The 19012-nt window shown below is 39.7% G+C and overlaps 1 protein-coding gene across 3 annotated transcripts in view; it reads left to right on the top strand.

Moving 5' to 3' along the window:
• The first annotated feature begins 1306 nt into the window (after nucleotides 1-1306).
• Nucleotides 1307-19012, top strand: part of iqsec1b (IQ motif and Sec7 domain ArfGEF 1b) — a 447242-nt gene continuing 429536 nt past the window's right edge. For 2 of the 3 annotated variants that reach the window (XM_059944101.1, XM_059944100.1), the window contains exon 1: nucleotides 1320-3448. In XM_059944101.1, coding sequence (XP_059800084.1) covers nucleotides 3180-3448 — 269 coding nt within the window. In that variant the 5' untranslated portion in view covers nucleotides 1320-3179. Of the gene's footprint in view, nucleotides 3449-19012 lie in introns of all 3 variants that reach the window. The other variant, XM_059944104.1, reaches the window with a different exon arrangement.

Below are 19012 nucleotides of genomic sequence, written 5' to 3'. Positions count from 1 at the left end.
GCTGTTGAATTTCAAGGGTAGTTGGTCAGACTTTCCCTTGTTGGGGACCGGCACTTTCATGGTGTGGCTTTTACACCAATGATCAAACCTTCCAGTGTATTGTTTAAGTTTTGCTGCATGCAAGCATGGACTTCTTCATTTCTGTGTGGATAGAACTGAACGTTGTGTAATTATCAGTAAACATCCTTGTTTCTAAGCTGAGAATGGAAAGGAAGGTCACTGATGAAGCTGCTTACAATGTTGAGCCCAGACACTGTGATATTCTGGTTCTGGGATGATCAAACTCTCACAACAATAGAGTCATAGAAAAGTACAGCACAGAAACAGGACCTTCAGCCCATCTACTCTGGGCGAAACCATTTAAAGTACCTACTCCCATCACTAGGACCATACCCCTTCCATCCATGTACTTATCCAGACTTTCCCTAAATGTTGAAATTGAGCTTGCATGCACCATTTGTACTGGGGGCCTTTGTGCAAGACATGGCTCCAACCTTTAGAACGTTCTTGTTTTATTATCTACACCTTTAGTGGGGCTTTCACATGACACGTCAAATACTATTTTGATGATTACAAGTTAAAATTAAGTTTGAGGTTTGTTAATTTTTTTTATTCCAAATGTAATTTTTCTCTCAAGGAAAGAAAATGCACATGTACACCCATGAGCAGCTTTCTAGTTTTTGAAACTATTAAGTATCACTTGAGGATTTGCTCTTTCTAAATATTTAAGGTAACACCAACCAGTAAATATAGAGAGTGCTGGAATGGCCAAATGGATTATCATAATACTTTTTAAACACTGATTCATCACATTTGAAATTCATGTGATGTGAGGCAGCTTCCTCTTAGGGAATCAATCTTCTGAAATCAGTTTAGGTTCCAGATTTGCACGTTACACTACATATTTAGCAGGCATATACCTTGAGTATATATACGCAGCAAAAGAGATAAAAATAGAGAGTTCTGGGGTTACTCAACTGATCTGACAACAGCTGTAGGGGAAATCAGAGCTAACGTTTCCTGTCAATAGCTTTCACTCAGAAAAACAAAGTTGGCTTTGGAAAAAGAACAATGAGTATTTCTAACTCTATCTGTTTTTATTTTAGAACTCCAGCATTAACAATATTTTGATTTTAAACTGTTGTGAGCTGAGCAAAGCAAACAGATGGTAGTGAAGTATAGTGAATGAAGTCTAGATTTTTTTGTAAATATTTTATTTGTTTTTAAAAGTATGTGAGAGAGAACAGGGAGCCTGGATGCCTAATGAGCACTGTCATGCATTATATTTTAATCTTCATCTACATGTGTAGTTTAAGATGACTTGGGGAAAATATTCAGTAAGTGACAACATTTTAATAAATCAAATCAGTTCCAGTTCAGGTACAATATGTGGTATTCCAAGATCTCAAAATATATGCAAATTAATTACTTTCTCATGCAACATTTCTGGTTCATGAGTGCTATTGAATCACAAAAGCTAGGTCAAATCTGGAAATATCTTCATATTCCTTGTAATTAATTATGAGAAAAGAAAAAAATTTAATGTGCAACAGTTTGATGAAAACTATGAAACTATTTGCTAAAACATTACATAATAATTGTCAAGGTTTCACTTGTAGGTGATGAGGTAAAATTAACACTTGATCACAGAATTACAGCAAAGAAATAATTTGCTTCAGGAGACGTCATTGGTTTTTCAACCAAACGGTAATGTCCAGTAGCATCATGCTGTTCTCCCCCTATCCTTTAAAATATGTCTGTTTCAGTACTTCTCCAATTCCATTTTAATTAATATTTTAGTCTCAGCCACAACAGTCCCTGTGGTAAAGCACTGCCTGTACTTTGCGCAAGTTCCTAATGAGGACTCTAAGCCTTACTATACCCTAACGTAAAGGTTTTCGTCAAGGTAATGGTGACATACACACAAGAATTGAAGTTTTAACCCCTACCCCAGAGCTTCCAGTACAAAATCCTGGCTAGAATCCTTTGCAGAACAGTTTGGAGGTACAACACTTTATATATGCTCCTGGCGATGGAGAATAATAACTTTAAAGCTGCATTTGTAGCTCCTCCCCTTTAATTTGAGGCCATTAGTGACTTTGCCCCATTTACAGTCAACTTATTGTTCAGTTCCTCTTTACCTGCATGCTGAAAGTACCAAAAGTTCAAGGCCATCATTGACCTTGAAACCCCTATGGCCACAAGAATTTCATTATTATTTCACTTGTCTCTCGGGCCCATTACACTGTTCCTTAAAAATTCGGGAATGACTAATATCTGTAACCACCAGTAATCTGTTGGTTGGTGTAATCCTTTTTCAGAGTGGTCCCACTCTCAACTCTGAATAAGAGGGCACGTCTCAGTACCGAGCAGCAGGGTCTTGGCTCCTACTTCTGTCAGCTATTGCGGGATCTTTGCCCTGCATGCGAAGCCTTCCGAGTACTTTGAAAACACACGATAAACTGAAACCGCTTTGCTCTCCGTTGGATGCACAAGATCCCCATTTTGTTTGGCTGGACTGTTTGGTCCACTACCCAATATTAATCCCACCAACATAAAATGTGGTTGCATCATCGTATTGCTTATGGGATCTTCCTGTGCCCAGAATATAAGTGTCGTGTCGCTTTCCCATAAAATTGTTGAATAATGAAATGGTCTGTATTTCAAAGTTTGCAATGACAGCATTTCAAAACCTCTTGCTGAAATCCTGTCGCCGTGTTTTTTCACCATCTCAGCGCAATTGTTCTGACGAAACATTTACATTCTTCACTCTGATGATTCGGTGGGACCCACAGAGTCACAATTCGAAGTTACAGCTTTATTCCGTCCTTTAAACACTCTGTTTGCGGTAATTTCTCATTTTTGCTTAGAGAGACGTGCAAAGCACACGGCGCGGGGTCAGAAATTATAGTGGAAATTGCCTCTTTAAGTCGAGTTCCCTCAATTAAGTACAGCTAGCTGGTGAAATCACGTCGAGCCTATACGTGTGATGAACATTGAGCTCAGCTGGACGGCATACGGCGGTGGCCAAACCTCCAGCCACACGTTCACTCATTCACTCAGTGCAATACAAACAATGGCGGAAAGCAGCTAGGAAAAGGCGTTTTGTGTTTACCTCAGTGTTAAGGAAAAGCAGTGATTCGTTTTCCCGCGGGCAAACGAACTTATGCGGAGCTTATATGTTCGCCATGGAAGGCGCAGCGGAGAATCCGAATCGAGCTGTGGAATATCTAAAAGAGCTAAATAAAATAATCGAGACTCAGCAAGAGTTGCTGGAGAACCAGAAGATGCGCATTGAGGAGCTGGAGCAGCAAGTGGCCGAGCTCTGGAAGGAAAATGCTTCTCTCAAAGAGGAACACCAGCGGCATCTGGCCACTTGCCGTTTGCAGAGCGCCAGTTATACGCCTCTAGCTTCAATTAAAGAGGACCTAAAACAAGAAGATCTAAAGTAAGATCTGATGATACTCGGTGCTGGTTCATATATCCTGTTTAATTCCATTTACGAAGTGTTGCCCGTTATTCTAGGTGGTGATTGAATTTTGCCTTAATGTTATAAGTTTAAATACTCTATAAGTGTAGCAAGGGTTATTAACGACATTGTAAGGTCTGGGCTTTCTTTAATATTCATTAGAATACTTGACATGAGACAACTTGGCGTTTTAATGCCAAAGCGGATACAAAGTGAAAGCGGACTGAGTAAAATGTACTGATCTAAGTTATATGGGTGCGGATTTAGATGCTCTTTGGAAAATCAAGTCTCAGTCAAAACCTAAGTGTTTCCTCTTGGGGATCTTTATAGTGGAGCACTTTTAATCAATTAATCATAATTTTCTTTACATATAGAATCAAGTGATCATATGACTGTGCCTATCGCTCGAGTTTTTTTAATTTTTGGAAACGACTGCAGAAAGTGAAGCGACTGCATTTTATTACAGGGCTCCAGCTGTTATTTATTTGGTAGCCGGTTATGAATATAGATCTAGAGAGTTTTAAAGAAGAAGCCCTTTTAAAAAATATAATCTCATTTACTTTTTGAAGAATAATTATTTTGTATAGTGGGCAGTTTGTGTTATCAGCATTGTTTAAATTAATCTCAAAATGTAATTCAATTTCGTATTAAAATTAAGTAGGAGTCATTATTCTAGTTCTTAAAAGGATTTAGAATCATCTACTGTTCTTAGCTGTCCAAGTGGTCTACGTGATATGGGACTAAATAGAAGATAACTTAAGTATTCAGAAACGCAAATGTCGTCGTTTTGTATTCTGTGTTTATACACAAACACGGTGGATATTTGTCATTTAAATATGAGACGGAACAACTCCAATGGGTATAGTTTCTGTCAAAAAATTTCCGTCGCCAATGAATGGGTATGATTTCAAAATAATGAACGATCTTTTAAGCGCGAAGAGGACTTTATCCTAGCTTGCTGCGTGTTTTTCAGAAGAGAAGTAAAAGACTACATCGGTGTAGCATTCGTTACCATCTGTGGCATCTTGATATTTAGGACAGTGTTTTGATAAGTCGATTTAGTTAATCTGTAATCCGTGATATTTTTAGTATCTAAACTCCTGGAATAGTGGCCTTGACTTTCCGATACTTTTAAAGCTTTCCCGTGTTAAGGATATCCTTAATATATTTACTTACACTTCTCGGATTTATGTATTTCAACAATTTAACTCATTCTTCATTAATGTATTCCTGTGCTTGGATGAATGAAATAACTAGGCGTATCTGTGCTCAAGATCGAGAAAGGGAGAACTTAGATTCAGCCACTGCTAGTTCCAACAAATCTCGACTTGTCATTTTTAGTGCAACGTGCGGTTTTTCAGGGACCCTCTTACTTTTAAAACGTTTTGATATTAGAAAGATCGTCGGGTTCACTTGGCAAATTGTAACTGCAGCACCGCTATCTGTCTACTGATTCTCGAGAACTGAAATGAAAAGTGCCGACATGTGTGTACCTGTACACCCGTAAATGTAAAGAGAAACATCCGTTCATTCATACAGTGAACGAGATCGATACCTGACAGCGGGTAAAATGCCATTCAGCTGTAATGAGTACGGTTGAAGCGAGCTTTGTTAAATTCCAATATGAAAGAGCATCAAGCGAGCACATACTCAAAAGTCGTCTTGATTAGAATTTCACGATATATCCTAAAGGGGTGTTCAATATGAATGAAAATACTAGAGTTCGGTGTTTAAGGTTGGTTTTATTCCCTGATCAGGACTCGGAATGGTGAAGGCTGATTGCACGATACTTGCTGTGGTTCTGCAACGCAACTTTTCAGTGCTTTTTATATTTTAAAAAAAATGTTGGTTGGATCTTTAATCACAGGTGAGGCTGCTCTTTCTGATAGCACTGGTGCATGTCACCTTGATCCAGTCTTGCTGGGTCCCGGTCCAGCTCTCGCCGCCTGCAGGGGAGGGGCAGAGGCGCGCATGCGCACTGACGCCGAGCACGAGGCAAGGGGGCGCCATGCTTTCAACCGTCGTTGAACTTGAAGCTGCCGTTGACGGACGGACTTCAACTGCTTTGTTTTGCAAGTTTCACCAATGCGCATTGGGATAACCAAAGAAACTATAGTGGTGGGTTGCTCCCCAATTAACATTTTGAAGGAAAGAAATACACTTCAAGTTAGACGAAAGGACATCCACGTGAAGTGGTTCCTCTCTCCACGGACGCTGCTTGGCCCGTGGAGTATTTCCAATCTCTCTCTTAAATCTCTGATTTGTATAGTTTTCTGATTTGGGTTATGCCAATAACTGAAATGCTGTAGATCTGAAATTAAAATAACGATTATAGATACAAACGAGAAAATCTGCAGATGCTGGAAATTCGAGCAACGCACAGAAAATGCAGGAGGAACTCAGCAGGCCAGGCAGCATCTGTGGAAAAGAGTACGGTCAACGTTTTGGGCTGAAACCCTTTGGCGGGACTGTTATAGTTAGATGGATACTTTATTGATTCCAAGGGAATTACAGTGTCACAGTAGCATTACAAGTGCACAGATATAAATATTAGGAGAGAAGTAGAAAGAATAAAAAAATAAGTTACCACAAACAATCTAACAGGAGAGGTCATCACTTCCCTGATGATAGGTTGACTGATTATAGAGCTTAATGGCCTCGGGTAAGAATGGATGAGCTCATAGTGCTCTGTCATGCAAGTGCACCCCACGTACTTGTAGGTCCTCACCACATCCACGAACTCGCCACCAATTGACAGACAGACATACTTTATTGATCCCAAGGGAAATTGGGTTTTGTTACAGCTGCACCAACCAAGAATAGTGAAGAAATATAGCAATATAAAACCATAAATAATTAAATAATAACAAGTTAATCATGCGAATTGGAAATAAGTCCAGGACCAGCCTATTGGCTCAGGGTGTCTGACACACCGAGGGAGGAGTTGTAAAGTTTGATGGCCACAGGTAGGAATGACTTCCTATGACACTCAGTGTTACATCTCGGTGGAATGAGTCTCTGGCTGAATGTACTCCTGTGCCTAACCAGTACATTATGGAGTGGATGGGAGTCATTGTCCAAGATAGCACACAACTTGGACAGCATCCTCTTTTCAGACACCACCGTCAGAGAGTCCAGTTCCACCCCCAAAACATCACTGGCCTTATGAATGAGTTCGTTGATTCTATTGGTGTCTGCCTGCTGCCCCAGCACACAACAGCAAACATGATAGCACTGGCCACCACAGCCTCGTAGAACATCCTTAGCATCGTCCAGCAGATGTTAAAGGACCTCAGTCTCCTCAGGAAATAGAGATGGCTCTGACCCTTCTTTTAGGCAGCCTCAGTGTTCTTTGACCAGTCCAGTTTATTGTCCATTCGTATCCCCAGGTATTTGTAATCCTCCAGTATGTCTACACTGACCCCTTGGATGGAAACAGGGGTCACCGGTGCCTTACCCCTCCTCAGGTCCACCACCAGCTCCTTAGTCTTTTTCACATTAAGCTGCAGATGATTCTGCTTGCACCATGTGACAAAGTTTCCCACCATAGCCCTGCACTCAGCCTCATCTCCCTTACTGATGCATCCAACTATGGCAGAGTCATCAGAAAACTTCTGAGGATAGCAAGACTCTGTGTTGTAGTTGAAGTCCGAGGTGTAGATGGTGAAGAGAAAGGTAGACAGGATAGTCCCCTGTGGAGCCCCAGTGCTGCTGACCACTCTGTCTGATACACAATGTTGCAAGCGCACGTACTGTGGTCTGCCAGTCAGGTAATCAATTATCCATGACACCAGGGAAGCATCCACCTGCATCACTGTCAGCTTCTCACCCAGCAGAGCAGGGCGGATGGTGTTGAATGCACTGGAGAAGTCAAAAAACATGACCCTCACTGTGCTTGCCGGCTTGTCCAGGTGGACGTAGACACGGTTCAGTAGGTAGACGATGGCATCCTTAACTCATAGTCGGGGCTGATAGGCGAACTGGACATTGCAGGCCAAGTCTTCCTAAAGTTCATCACCATCTCTTTGTCTTACGAATGGTCAGCTGCAGATGATTCAGGTGGCACCATTTGAGAAAGTCCTCCACCAAGGCCCTGTATTCATCCTCCCATCCTCCCTTTATACACCCAATTGTTGCTGAGTAATCAGAGAATTTCTGCAGATGACATGTGTCAGTGTTGTATCTAAAGTCCGAGGTATACGGGGTAAACAGAAATACTCTATCTTGGGAGAGAAAAACTGAGTTAAACTTTAAGATTGATGGCTCTTGAGATATGTGGGTGTTTAAGCAACAGGAATATTTTAAGTTCAAAAAAAGGGAAGATTGATGAGAAAAAGTGGAATGTTTGTGTTGAAGTGAGACCAGGGGAGCAATTGATACAGATCGGAAATGATGGAGAAGGTGAAGGTGGCTTGTTAGTTATCTGGATGAGGTTTAAATCCAGGGAAATCATCTATAGAAGGAAACAAAATGCATGATGAAATGGGAAATACAGGACTGTACCTATTGGAGATCTGAAAGAAGAAAAAAGCTAGGAAAGTGCAGGAAATCAGGCAGCCTCTATGGAAAAACAAATAATGCAAACGGATAAGAGGTTGAAAAACAAAGAGAAAAAAAACATGCAGATGCCGGAAAACAGAAACACAAGTTTTTTTAGGATAATATGTACCATTTGACTGAACAAGCCTGCATGTATTGTCTAGAGATGCCCATTGTTCACTCAGCTCCTTCTTAATTCACAAAGACATCCTAAATATTGAGTTTATCACCTGGCATTTTCCTGGCTCCTTCATTAATCAATGTAGTGTACATAGTATTTTTGCTTAACCCTTATACTTGTCTATGCACATACTTCAGCAGCATAATAGTATGGAGATCTCTTCAAAAGTAAAGATTACAGGATTACTTTGAGTTAAGGTAAGAATTATGCATAAAATTGTCTGTCAAATTTGGGGTTTTAAGTAAATGAGGCTCACTTAGGCATCAAAGGCCTGTTCCTGTTGATATTGCAATTGTAATAACAAAATAAATACCAATGCCTACTGTTCGCTATTAGACTGGACAGAAACTTCCTTGCCTTCTAACGTGGTTCCATGGAGAACTGCCAGTGATATCATTCTTCTGGTCTATTTCTTTGCTTTTCCCCTTCCTGCAGATTGAAATTTTGTTTTTTTTTTCAAAGCTAGGCTGGTGTAAGTACTGTGACATCATTTATTTGAAATGGATTGATGGCCTTCAGTATTTTCCTTTGTTCTCCAGTTTTAAGCATTTGTAAGTAAATTTGATTTTTTTTTAAATGTCTCTTTGAATTATGGAGACTTTTTAAAAGGCAGCTGATGAAAGGAAATTGCATTTGACCCTGGATGCAAAGGTGAGCACGGGCAGTAAGCCATGCACACAAAGTTCAATATGGTTATCCGGAAGTTGCTGTACGTAATCTCCTGTTCCTCCACAACCAACGTGTATTGTTTTATCAATCAACTCCAGTATAAACAAACAATATCACTGAGCAGATGATATTGCAGATGAGGGTAGGACATTTATGAACTTCCAAAATATCCTGAAGATGTTTCACTTTAATGCATGAGGTAAAGTGGTTTTTATAGCATATGAAGCTGTAATTATTATGTGATAACCCTTTTGGGCTTAAGCTGACTAGATATTTCAAAATGCAATGGATTTTAATTTTATTAAAATGTTAATATTTATATATTAGTCATTCTTTATTTCATGCTCTGCAAAGTCTTTATAAAACTAGCTCAAATTGACTTTTGACTTTCTGATTTGCTCGCTGAGAATACTTAAGTAATTAAGCCAACCAAGCATCCAATATCATCTGTTATTCACATGAACAAACAATTTACAGCAATTGATATTAGAAAATATGGTGCATGTTATAGTGAAGTACCACATGAGGTTGATATCTTTAAAATATGAGCCTGGAAGGTTTGGGATAACATCACATTGTGAATAGAGGATTGGGTTAAAAACAGAACAGAATGCGTCCATTTCATATTTATTTGCAGTTACTGGTGGGATGCTTTGGGGTTATGTTTGAACCTCCAGCTTTCCACAGTTTTATATTAACAATTATATATTATATTGAATGTAACAGGCATTAAATTTATTAATGTTATAAAGCTAGGTGGGGAAAGAAGGCTGCAGGGAAGTCACAAAGGGATTTATGTAATTTGGTTGAATAGACAAGAAGATGCCAGATGGAATATAATGTTGGGAAATGTGAGATTATTTAATGAATAGAAATATAGAATTGTTGAGGGACTTAATATTGCTACATACGGGGTCCACGATTCACTGCAGCTTCTTAATTTTCTGCAAATTCAAATGGTTGCACCAGACTATGATGCAACCAGTCAAGATACTTTCAGTAGTACATCTCCAGAAGTTGTTAGAATGTTTCATGATAAACGGAACCTCCTTAGCCTCCTAAGAAAGTAAAGATGCTCCATGGTTTATGTTTCCATCTGTGTACTGGGCCCACGACAGGTCGTCTTTGAAGAGGAATTTAAAGCTGTTGACTCCCTACACTGCCGACTTCCTTCCTAATGTATACTGGTGCATGTTTGCCTTCCTTCCCTTTTCTGAAGTCAGCAATCAGCTCTTTAGTTTTGCTGACATTGAGCTTGTTTTCGTAGCTCCACTCAACCAGGTGACCTGTCTCACTTTGGTAAGCTGACTTATTGCCATCTGTGATTTGTCCAGCAACAGTAGTATGATCAGCAAATTTGAAGATGGCTTTGGAGTTGTGCATAGCCATACAGTTATGTACGAAGGGTAGAGCAGGGGCTAAGCATGTAGCCTTGTGGAGCATCTGTGTTGATGATCATTGACGAGGAGTTGTGAAATCCTCATTGACTGAGGTGGCTAATGAGGAAGCAGATTATCCAGTTGCAGAGGGAGGTACAGATCTTGAAGCTTGATGATGTTTGGATGGGATGATTGTTCTGAACTGTAGTTAATGAACAGCTGCAACTGAGTTATGCATGCCTGTTGTCCAGAGCAGAGTAGAGCCAGATAAATCTGTTGAGCTGTTGTGTCACTAGGGAAATTGGAGGAATTCCAGGGCATCTCTGAGGCAGGAGTTGACACACACCATAACCAACTTCTCAAAGTACTTTGTTACAGTTGATGTAAGTGCCACAGAATGGTAGTCATTGAGGCAGGGCACCAATGTAATAGATGTCTTTTTTGAAGCAGGTGGGAGCCTCAGACCACAAACATTATATTTTTGAATAGGAAACCTATGAGGTAACTTCTTAGCATGGGGGATGGTGATGAGCTGTCAGAGGAAGTGGGTGAGCTGGGTACAATAACAGCATTTGAAAGGCATTTAGAATGGTACATTGAGGGGAAGAGCTTGGAAGGTTATGGTGCTGAGCTGTGGCAACTACGACTAGCAGGGAGGATGCTGTTGTTAGCATGGACAAGTTTTGCCAAAGGGCCTGTTTTCATGCTGCGTTACTATGACTATAAATACTATAAGAACAAAGTACACAGTCTGGACCAGGTATTTTTAGTGGATGCATCCTCTTGAGGGATGCCAAATCTCAGCTTCTGAGATTGAAATTAAGAGGTCATCCAAAGATGTGAGGGCGCATGTGGTTATGTCATGGTTCACTCTATCAAAGTGTGTATTAAAGGCATTGAGTTCATCCAGGAATGATTGGTCATTACCAGTTACGCTACATGATCTTTCCTTGTGGTAAGTTATATTGTGCAAGTTCTGTCACAGCTTTTGAGTGTCCATCTGTGATGGACAGGTTGGGGACAAGACAGCTTCAGTGCACTATATCAAGTTTATCATAAACCAGACATTGCAAAGAGTTGTGTTGCAAAGGAGTCATTGGGGTGTGGAAAAAAAAAGGGATTGCTTTTGATAGGTAGAAAATTGCATTCCTGGATATTTGGTATTGAATTCAACAATGTATTGCAAGAAAATTTAGTCTTTCAGCTTTTGTTGGAATTCATTGGACTGGTAAAGACGTGAATGTGGAATAGAGAATTAAAGTCAAGCAGCTAAATTATGTGGTCCTTCCTGCAATATAAAATGAAGGCACAGTTCAAAATTAAAGTACTTTGAACGATCAAAAAATGTATACAATATGCAACCAGGAGTTTCATAATATTTCCGGCAGCCACAAAACAGGAACACCAAGGAACCCATTTAAAGATAAACTCCACACAACAAGGTGATGAAACATTCAGAAAAAAAGAACAAATGATGCAAGCAATAAAAAGCAAACAAATTACAAACAGAACATTAAACATCAATTTCTTAAAAAGTGAGTACATAGCCATGAGCCACCAAGGGAAGTGAAGCCGGTCTCAGAAACTGATGGCCACAGCCACCGAGTCAGTCAGTTCAGTGCTGTGTCAATGGCTGTTGGCCATGGCTGCAGATCAAGTTTGGTGCCGAAGTGCCTTGATCAAATCATGCAAATAGTAAAGCATGTTCAGTGCTGAGGGCATTAAACATCAAACTGCAGCCAGAAGTGAAGCATTCGAACCTTATCGATTGGACCCAAGACTCCTGCACCTTCTGCCATCAGCAGTGAGAGGGAGTCCAGTCAAACACAGGCTGATAGCCCTGAACACCTGTTCATTTTCTGTTCTTGTCCTGGTCAATTTTAATGTTGCTTGATACCTCAATCAGCATGGTGTAACAGAACCAACCACGGATTTGCATTCCGCCACTGGAAATTGGTGCAGCCACCCCCAGGGAGGGCCATAGATGCACTCCATGCTGATGTCCCAGGAGATTGCAAAAGCGCCAGATATTCAGTCAGCCAAAGCATTCATTCCTAAAAGGGAAGTTACAGGTTACAATCAATTGTAGTTCAGAAGAAAAAGAAAAAGAAGTGTATCTAAAAGAAGGAGAGTATCCAGTAGTTTTGTAAGTTGTCTGCAAGATATCACCGTTGGTCACTGCCACCATCTTATTGGAGGTCATGGTGCAATGTGGAGATGAATTGAGAGAGGCTTTATTGAGGTTTTTGGGATGCTCCATTTTGATATTGAAAGACTTTGCAAATAATCTTGAAATAATTCTTGTTTTGTTATCTAGACCCACTTCCAAAAACCTATTGATAACCTTTCCCAATAATTCATTGATTTGACATTCCAGTGTTCTTTGTTTACCCAATGTTGTTCTTTTAGATTTCTGTGAATCATTATTGTTGGATTTAGTTTTAGTAATGTGTTTAAGATTTGATTACCTTAAGGCACTTATTCTATTAGTACATATTCTACTTTGTACTTTATGCTTGGATGACTGGCATTTTCTAAAGCAAGGGTTCTTAACCTGGGGTCCTTGAATGCCTCGGGTGTTGAATATATCCCTCTGATAGATTCTCTGAAGTTGGATGGAAAAACATTTACATCTTTTTTTCCACTAACTTCTAACTGATATTTAGCATTTCCTTCAATTATGAATGTAGATAACAAACCACATTAGTATTAGCAGGATATGTGACTTTGTCACCAATAGAAATCACAGATATTTTCATATCATGTTACAGTTGTTACAAATATCTCAAAATATCCTTTCCAGCATGCTCATCACTACTTCAAAATTACAGTAGTTATTAGACCCTGCGTTAGATCAAACATGATCATAGTCTTCCTGCCTGCAGACCCTCACGCGACATTGTGGTCAACTGTTGGGCAGCCCTGTAATTAACCTATGTGCTGCTTTGTCAAAGACCACCCCACAGTTTAATGTTTTTATTCAAGCTATACAACTGATATGCCTTTAAAAAGTAATTTTAAGTTGCTTATATTTTAGTCTTATTATTTAATGCTTTAATAAAGAAGTACATATATATCAATTATCACAAATTTGTTTTAAAATATATTTTGATAATTGTATTTCAATATATTTTTATATATTTCAATACATTATTCTGAGGCTGGCTACATCAGAAAGATATTCTCATTTGATTGTAAATGGATAACTGGATTATGTATACTGAACAAATTGAGCAGTATTTTGAAGCAAATGAAATAGCCAATGAAAAGCGAGTGCCTGTTTTGCTAAGTGTATTAGGTGGAAAAGCATATAGTTCTCTAGAGTCTGGATTGACTGTTCCAACCGAAAAAAGCTTTGCTGCTATTGTGAAAGTAATGCAAGAACATGTAGAACAGAAACCATGGTTGATTGCAGAACATTTTAGGTTTCAGAAGGAAGGGGAGTCCATTACAGAATAATAGGGTTGAACTGAAGAAGTTGTCTGAGCATTGTCAGTTCAGTGATCGTCTTAATGATGCATTGAGAGATTGTTAAGTTTGTGGAATCTTGAAAGAACTTATTAAAGCATAGCTCCTAACCGAAACAAAACTTATGTTTAGTTGAGATCATTGTATCAATGGGAATGGCAGCCAGAGTCAGAATTGAGTTGCAGTCAGGAATGAAAGTGAGTATGAACAGAATTGCACCACCTAAACAGAAACCTGTCTGGCCAAACAAATTGTTATCATTATGGCAAGGGCTCATATAAACGAGACCATTGCAGGTTTAAGGGGTCTGTTAGGATCTGTGATGATTTTAAGGTCTCCATCAACCCATTATAGGAATTAGATCAATACATTCTGCCCAGGATAGAGGATATCTCTGCAAACCTTTCTAGAGGGAGATAATTCAGCAAAGTGGACTTAACTGAGGCCAACCTATGCATAGAGATTGAAGAAAAGTCCAAAGTGCTTCTCACCAAAACACTCAGAGGCTTTATTGCTATAATAGGCTAATTTTTGGAGTTGCCTCTGCTTTTGCACCTTGGTGGGAAGTGTATGGACCAGGCGCTGGAAGGCTGCCTGTGCACCCAGTGTTACATGGATGACATTATTGTCATCAGTGATGATGCCAAGAAACGTTTCCAAAGAATTAAGACAGTATTAAAAAGGTTAGAAGATTATGGGCTCAGAGCATGACGTTATGGACTCAGAGCATGACGCAACAGAAGTGAATTCTTTAAACCAAGCATCACTTACTGTGAGTGCACTATTGATGTGGATGGATAAAGAAGTGTACTGGGAAAATTCAAGCAGTGGTGGATGTCCCAAGGCCAAAAGATGTGTCCTTTTTTTTTAGAATTTGTCAATTACTATAACAGGTTCCTGCCAAACCTGGCTACTGTACTACACCCAATGAACTCATTATTACAGATTGATAAGAAATGGCAATGGACAAAGCAGTATGAGGTGGTTTTCCAAAAGACAAAGGAAGTGGTCATTCAGACACTGTACTCGCATATTATGATCTGCATCATTCAGTGGAGCTTTCCTGTGATGATGCCTTGCCTTATGGTACAGGTGCAATCATGTCACATGTTATGAGTGATGGAAGACAGTGCCCCATAGTCTTTGCATCACATTCCCTTAATGCTGCAGAGAAAAATTGTGCACAGATTGATAGATAGACCTTGAGTCTGGTTTAGGGTATAAAACATTTGAACTAATATGGGAGTGAGTTTACCCTCTTTACTGATCATCAGTCTACAGGAGGGTGTTCCACTAACAGCTGTAGCAGGAATGCAGAGATGGGCTGTGTTTCTTGGAGGGTGCAATTGCAAGATCAAACTTAAAAGGGCAACTAATTATAGAAATACTGAAGGATTGGCCTGTTTAACTTTGGAAAAGGAAATATCTGAAGAATTTACAAAAGAGGATACTCTTTTAGATATTTTCTTCTTAATGCAAATTGAAGTCTCCTTATGGCAGAGATGATCTAATGATCCAAAGGGAAATGAGAAAAGACCCTACACTGTCTAAGGTCCACATTGCAACACAAATGTTGCAGACATTCCAGTTTCCCCATTTTTTACCAATGCTGGAGTGAACTTGGAATGAACAGTGGTTGCTTTACATGGGGATTGAGAGTTGTTGTACCATCCAAGCTGAGAGCTAAAGTGTTGGAGGAACTATGTGCTGATCAAAATGAAAGCATTAGCTCAAACCTTTGTCTGGTGGCTTGGGATAGATCAGCAGATTGAGCAGCTTGCAATGCACTGATCAGGACATCAACACATCCAGAAGATGACAAGGGCAGTGCCTCTCCATTTCTGGGGATGGCTTGCATTACCATAGCAGAGGATTCACGTGGATTTTGCCAGATTATTCATGGGTACAAATTTCTTAGTAGAGTTGAATGCAGGTGCAAGATGGCCAGAAGTGTTCCCGATAGCCTCCACTACAGCCTCACACACTGTTGCCTCCTCTCAAGAACTGGTGGCCCGGAACATTTAGTGACATAGTTTGTTGCAGAACTGTTTCAGTTATTCTTAAAAATGAATGGAATAAGACATATAGTTGCGAGAAAAAGTTTGGGAACTCTTTGGAATTACCTTGTTTTCTGCATTAATTACTCATAAAATTTGGTCTGATCATCTAAGTCACAATAATAGACAAACACAATCTGTTTAAACTAATAACACACAAACAATTGTACTACTTTTTGTCAATACTGATTACACCATTTAAACAACCACAAACTAGGTTCAAAAAAGTTTGCCTTCTACAAAAGCTATTTGGAGTCAAGTGTTCTGATCAATGAATGCTGAAGGAGGTAAATAAGAAATTAAGGATAACAGCAATATGACCTGCAGAAGTCTCTAGAACTTTGCTCATATGTCTCCCATTAGAAAAACACTGAACAAGAATGGTGTTCGTGGAAGAACACCAGAGGAAACCACTGCTCTAAACAAAATATTGCTGCACTTTCTGAGTTTGTGAAAGACCACCTGGATGTTCCACATTACTTTTGGGTCAATATTCTGATGAAAAAAAATTGAACTTTTTGGTTGAAATGCACATTGCTATGTTTGGACAAAAAGAGGCACTGCACACCAACACGAAAACCTCATCCAAGCTGCGAGGCATAGTGGAAGGAGCATCATGATATGGGGTTGCTTTGCTGCCCCAGGGCCTGGACAGCTTGCAGTAGTTGAGGGAACAATGAATTCAAAATTGTATCAAGACATTTTACAGGAGAATGTCAGGGTAGCAGTCTGTCACCTGAAGCTTTATAGAAGTTGGATGATGCAATTAGACAATGATCTAAAAGACAAGACTAAATGAACAACAAAATGGCTTAAAAAGAAGAAAATCTGTGTTTTGGAGTGGCCAATTCAGAGTCCAGACTGAAACTCAATTGAGATTCAGTGACATGACCTGAAGAGGGCTGTTTATGCAAGATATCCAAGAAATATTGATTATCTACAACAGTTTTGTATGGAGGAATGACCTAAAACTCCTCCTCACCGTCATGCAAGTCTGATTAACAGTTACAGGACACATTTGGCAGAGGTTATTGCTGTGAAAGGAGGTTTTACCAGTTATTAAAAACAAGAGTTCACGTACTTTTTCCAGCCTGGACTGTGAATGATTAAGCAATTTGCTCAGTAAAAACGTGAGAAGTACAATTGTTTGTGTGCTATTAGTTTAGGCAGGGTGTGCTTGTCTATGATTGTGACTTAGATGAAGACCCCATGTTATGAGTAATTAATGCAGAAACCCAGGTAATTGCAAAGGGTTAAAAACTTTTTCTTGCAACTATACATTACATCTTCAACATACCACACAGCTACAAATGGCTTGGTAGAGAGTTTGTCCAGAGCCAAAAGAATGCACTATGTGCAATGTCAGCAGAACACCCTGCACTGACTCTGAATCATTAGCTTGCCAGTCTCCTCCTTGCATATTGCAATGTAGCACCAGCTGCGGCCAATCTCTGCTCAGCAAAACAGTTCAGAATCTTTCCCTTAAGAGTGTACTGTCTCCTTGCACTTGCCCTATTGAGGTGCAATTCCTCACTTCTAGCTGGGTTAAGCTCCATCTGCCATTTCTCAGCTGATATTTGCAACTGGTCCATATTGTGCTGTATTCTTTGCCAGCCATCCAATTCCACCAATCTTGGTATCATCCGCAAACTTACTAACCCACCCAGGTACATTTTCATTCAGGTTATTTATATGCATCACAATCAGCTGAGGTCTCAGCACAGATCCCTGTGGAACTCCATTAATTACAGACCTCCAGCTCAAATAAGTCCCTTCACTCACTACCTTCTGTTTCTATGCGCAAACCAGTTCTGAATCCAAGCAAGCAATTTGCCGTGGATCCCATACATCTTAATCTTCTGGATTAGCCTCCCATTGCCTTACTAAAATCCATGCAGACAACATCAACTGCCCTGCCCTCATCAATCTCTCTTGTCACCTTGTCAAAAAACTCCTATCAAAATGGTAAGGTACGACCTGCCACGCACAAAGCCATACTGGTGTCCCTAATTAAGCCATGGGTTTCCAAATGCTCATATAGCCTCTCCCTAAGAATTTTCTTAAGCAATTTCCCCACAACTAATGTGAACCTCACCAGTCTATAGTTACCAGGATGTTCCCTTTTTAAATAGGGGTGCAACAGTAGCCACTTGCCAGTCCTATATTTGTCAACGTGGAACAAAGTGCTAGTTTATAAATCTGCTGGGGGCAAAGAATGTTGGAGATGGTGTGGGTTGAATGCTGTGGGAGGGGTGTGGGATAGGTCGCAGAAAAGGAGCGCCAGTGGCAGAGATGTTGCAGGTACAGACATAACAGCCCTGAGACACCAAGCAAAGTTATTTGAGTCCAAGCAATTGGTTTATTAATCATTACAGAAATTTTCTCACATGCTTCCTGCTCTCCCCCCTCTCCATGCCCTCTTCCCACTCTCAGTCCACAACAGAGACCTATAGCAGAATCGGGTTTATCACATATATCATGATTTTTGTGGCAGCAGCACAGTGCAATACATAAAATAACTACAGTACTGTGTAAAAGTCTTAGGTGCCCTACCTATATATACACAGTACATGCCCAAGACTTTTGCACAGTACTGTATGTTTTTAAGTTGGGGTTGTATAGGTCTTGTATGGTAATTTCTCCATTGTGTCACCTGCTTACCTTGATCAACTTGATACTAGAAAATAGCGTGTTTGGCACTTCAAGTAAGTCAAGTTGTGTAGGTTTCTTATGTAGACACACTTGTCAGCTGCATTATGGAGAGGGAGAAGAACATTTATTTCAGATTATGGAAACATCAATGCTTGTTTTAGATATTATCAAAGTTATTGACTTTTTTGGAATTGTATTTAATTAATGTGTATGAATATCCTATCAATCTGACTTCCAAATTATAAATGGTGGAAAAACTGAGAGAAATAACTGGAGTATTTTGTCTGCGACCCACTTTTGTAAACTTTATATCTATGTGGCTGTTTCAGTTAAAATTTCTGTTCATTGTGACTAAGATGTAGTTGAGGGATCTCATACAACAGTGATTGCATCTTGAGGGTAGGTGATAAGACCGGTTAGATGACTTTTACCTAACTCTTGCAGTATGATTCTATGTCATGTGTCAGGGAGCTTCCAAACAGTAAAGGAAGTTATTTGACTCTATTTGAATCTCTGACATTAGCTAAGTCTATTGCCAGTTAGCATTTTTGGAGCTTCCTTCTGTATATTTATTTTGGCATTTGGCCATTGCCAATAA

The sequence above is a fragment of the Hypanus sabinus genome, chromosome 19 (genome assembly GCF_030144855.1).
Source record: "Hypanus sabinus isolate sHypSab1 chromosome 19, sHypSab1.hap1, whole genome shotgun sequence".
In the NCBI taxonomy this organism is placed as follows: domain Eukaryota; kingdom Metazoa; phylum Chordata; class Chondrichthyes; order Myliobatiformes; family Dasyatidae; genus Hypanus; species Hypanus sabinus.
The sequence above is the reverse complement of the archived record's forward strand: the minus strand, read 5'-3'. Positions and strand labels throughout refer to the sequence as shown.